Raw genomic sequence first — 1,743 nt, 5'->3', positions numbered from 1 at the left:
CAAAAAAAAGCAGGCAACATAAAATAAGCTCTTGGCGATAAATCGAGGTCTTAAGTGAAACGTTCAGCCAGAAATTGAACATTATTTACAACGAAAAAAACATGCAAAACGAACACACTGGTAACCCATACAACCCCAAATAATAATTTAAACTTTTTAAAACATACGTGCATTCACTTGACTTAAATATCCCCCCCCCCCCCCAAAAAAAAGCAGGCAACATAAAATAAGCTCTTGGCGATAAATCGAGGTCTTAAGTGAAACGTTCAGCCAGAAATTGAACATTATTTACAACGAAAAAAACATGCAAAACGAACACACTGGTAACCCATACAACCCCAAATAATAATTTAAACTTTTTAAAACATACGTGCATTCACTTGACTTAAATATCAGCATGTTGTGAAACTTGTAAGCGTGTTGTCGTGTGCTGACATTTACATCATGCATGTACTCGTGAAACCAGGTTGGATAGCTATCATGAGAGTGAGTAAATGATGAGAGAACTTTAATTTCTGGGTTCATTTTTATCCCTTTAATGTGTAAAACGTTTACAATTAGTATACTGTATATATGCACATTGAAATACTGTAGCATAAAACTTACATTTATGTTCCTGTCACAGTCCAACGAAACCAATAACAGCTCCTTTGGCTGGCTTCTGTGATGATGAAGAAGTAGAAATATCGACAGATCCAAAACTCCACACAGAGAACAAACACAGGGAGTGTGTCATAGTCCTCCACACATGTCGAAGCTCTCCCAGTGTTCTGGCCTGCTCCAGCACTCCTCTGACAGACAGAAGAACTCCACGACCAGACCCCAACAGAGAGATGTACTATGGGAAAGTGGAGGACTCATGTTACTACACATCTGAGCTGGAGAGTGAATAGTTCCTGCTGCTCCTAATGTCCAAATCATCATCTACATATGACTTAAAACAAGATTAGCCAGACACCCATGTAGTCATACTGTTTTAGTTTTTTTTAATAACTTGTACAATAACAAAATATTTATGCATGTAATTTATGTAATCACATTTTACATTAGGCTGTTAAGTATGTTTATGTCACAAGGTCTGGCCATGACTTTGTCAAAAGCATATGATAATAGAATCGTTCCACTCTCAGGGAAATAAGGCTGGGAAAAGTTTAAACATTAGGTGATGAAATACTTGTGACCTTGACTCATGACACCATGAAGACCAAAGGACACTGAAAGAGGAACTGCCTGGTGTGAAGTTTTTATATTTGTCTGTGATGCTCCTTCAAAGGAGATCCTTTACATTTGAGACAGCTCAATAATTTATATGTTTTAGATGACTTAAATGTAGTATTTGAAATTGTATTACTTTAATGTGTAAAAGTGATAATTGTTGAGCCAGTTCTAGATATTTTTAAGTCATGTAAAAAATGCATGTTGCAATACTGAACAGTGAATCATCTCGGCCACAAAATATAAGTACTCACACATGCTAGATTTTCCTGTCATGGTGGGGACTTTCCATTTATGAGGCTCCATTAGTGCCAAAATGGAGTCAACTGCTTTGTGCTATACATTTGTCCATGTCTTCAGTCAGTGCCTATGTGTTAAGATTAACAAAGAACATACTCATCAACATCTATAAATGTATGTCCTCTTGTTCCGTCATCCTCCTTGCCAAGCTTGTTCTGTCCTTCATAGAAGACTGTTTCCAAAAATGGTGTTCCATTTGTGCCAAAAAGTGTAGACTGCTTTGTACAA

At 36.9% G+C, this 1,743-nt stretch overlaps 1 protein-coding gene across 1 annotated transcript in view; it reads left to right on the top strand.

Annotated features, from left to right (window-relative positions):
- LOC107566144 (barttin-like) overlaps positions 1 to 948 on the top strand; it is a 10,177-nt gene extending 9,229 nt beyond the window's left edge. The window contains exon 3 of the mRNA XM_016251517.1: positions 626 to 948. Within this exon, the coding sequence (XP_016107003.1) occupies positions 626 to 893 (268 nt within the window). The 3' untranslated portion in view covers positions 894 to 948. The remainder of the gene's footprint in view (positions 1 to 625) is intronic.
- The last annotated feature ends 795 nt before the right edge of the window (positions 949 to 1,743 follow it).

The sequence above is a fragment of the Sinocyclocheilus grahami genome, unplaced genomic scaffold, assembly GCF_001515645.1.
Source record: "Sinocyclocheilus grahami isolate Dianchi unplaced genomic scaffold, SAMN03320097.WGS_v1.1 scaffold1051.1, whole genome shotgun sequence".
Lineage (NCBI taxonomy): Eukaryota > Metazoa > Chordata > Actinopteri > Cypriniformes > Cyprinidae > Sinocyclocheilus > Sinocyclocheilus grahami.
The sequence above is the reverse complement of the archived record's forward strand: the minus strand, read 5'-3'. Positions and strand labels throughout refer to the sequence as shown.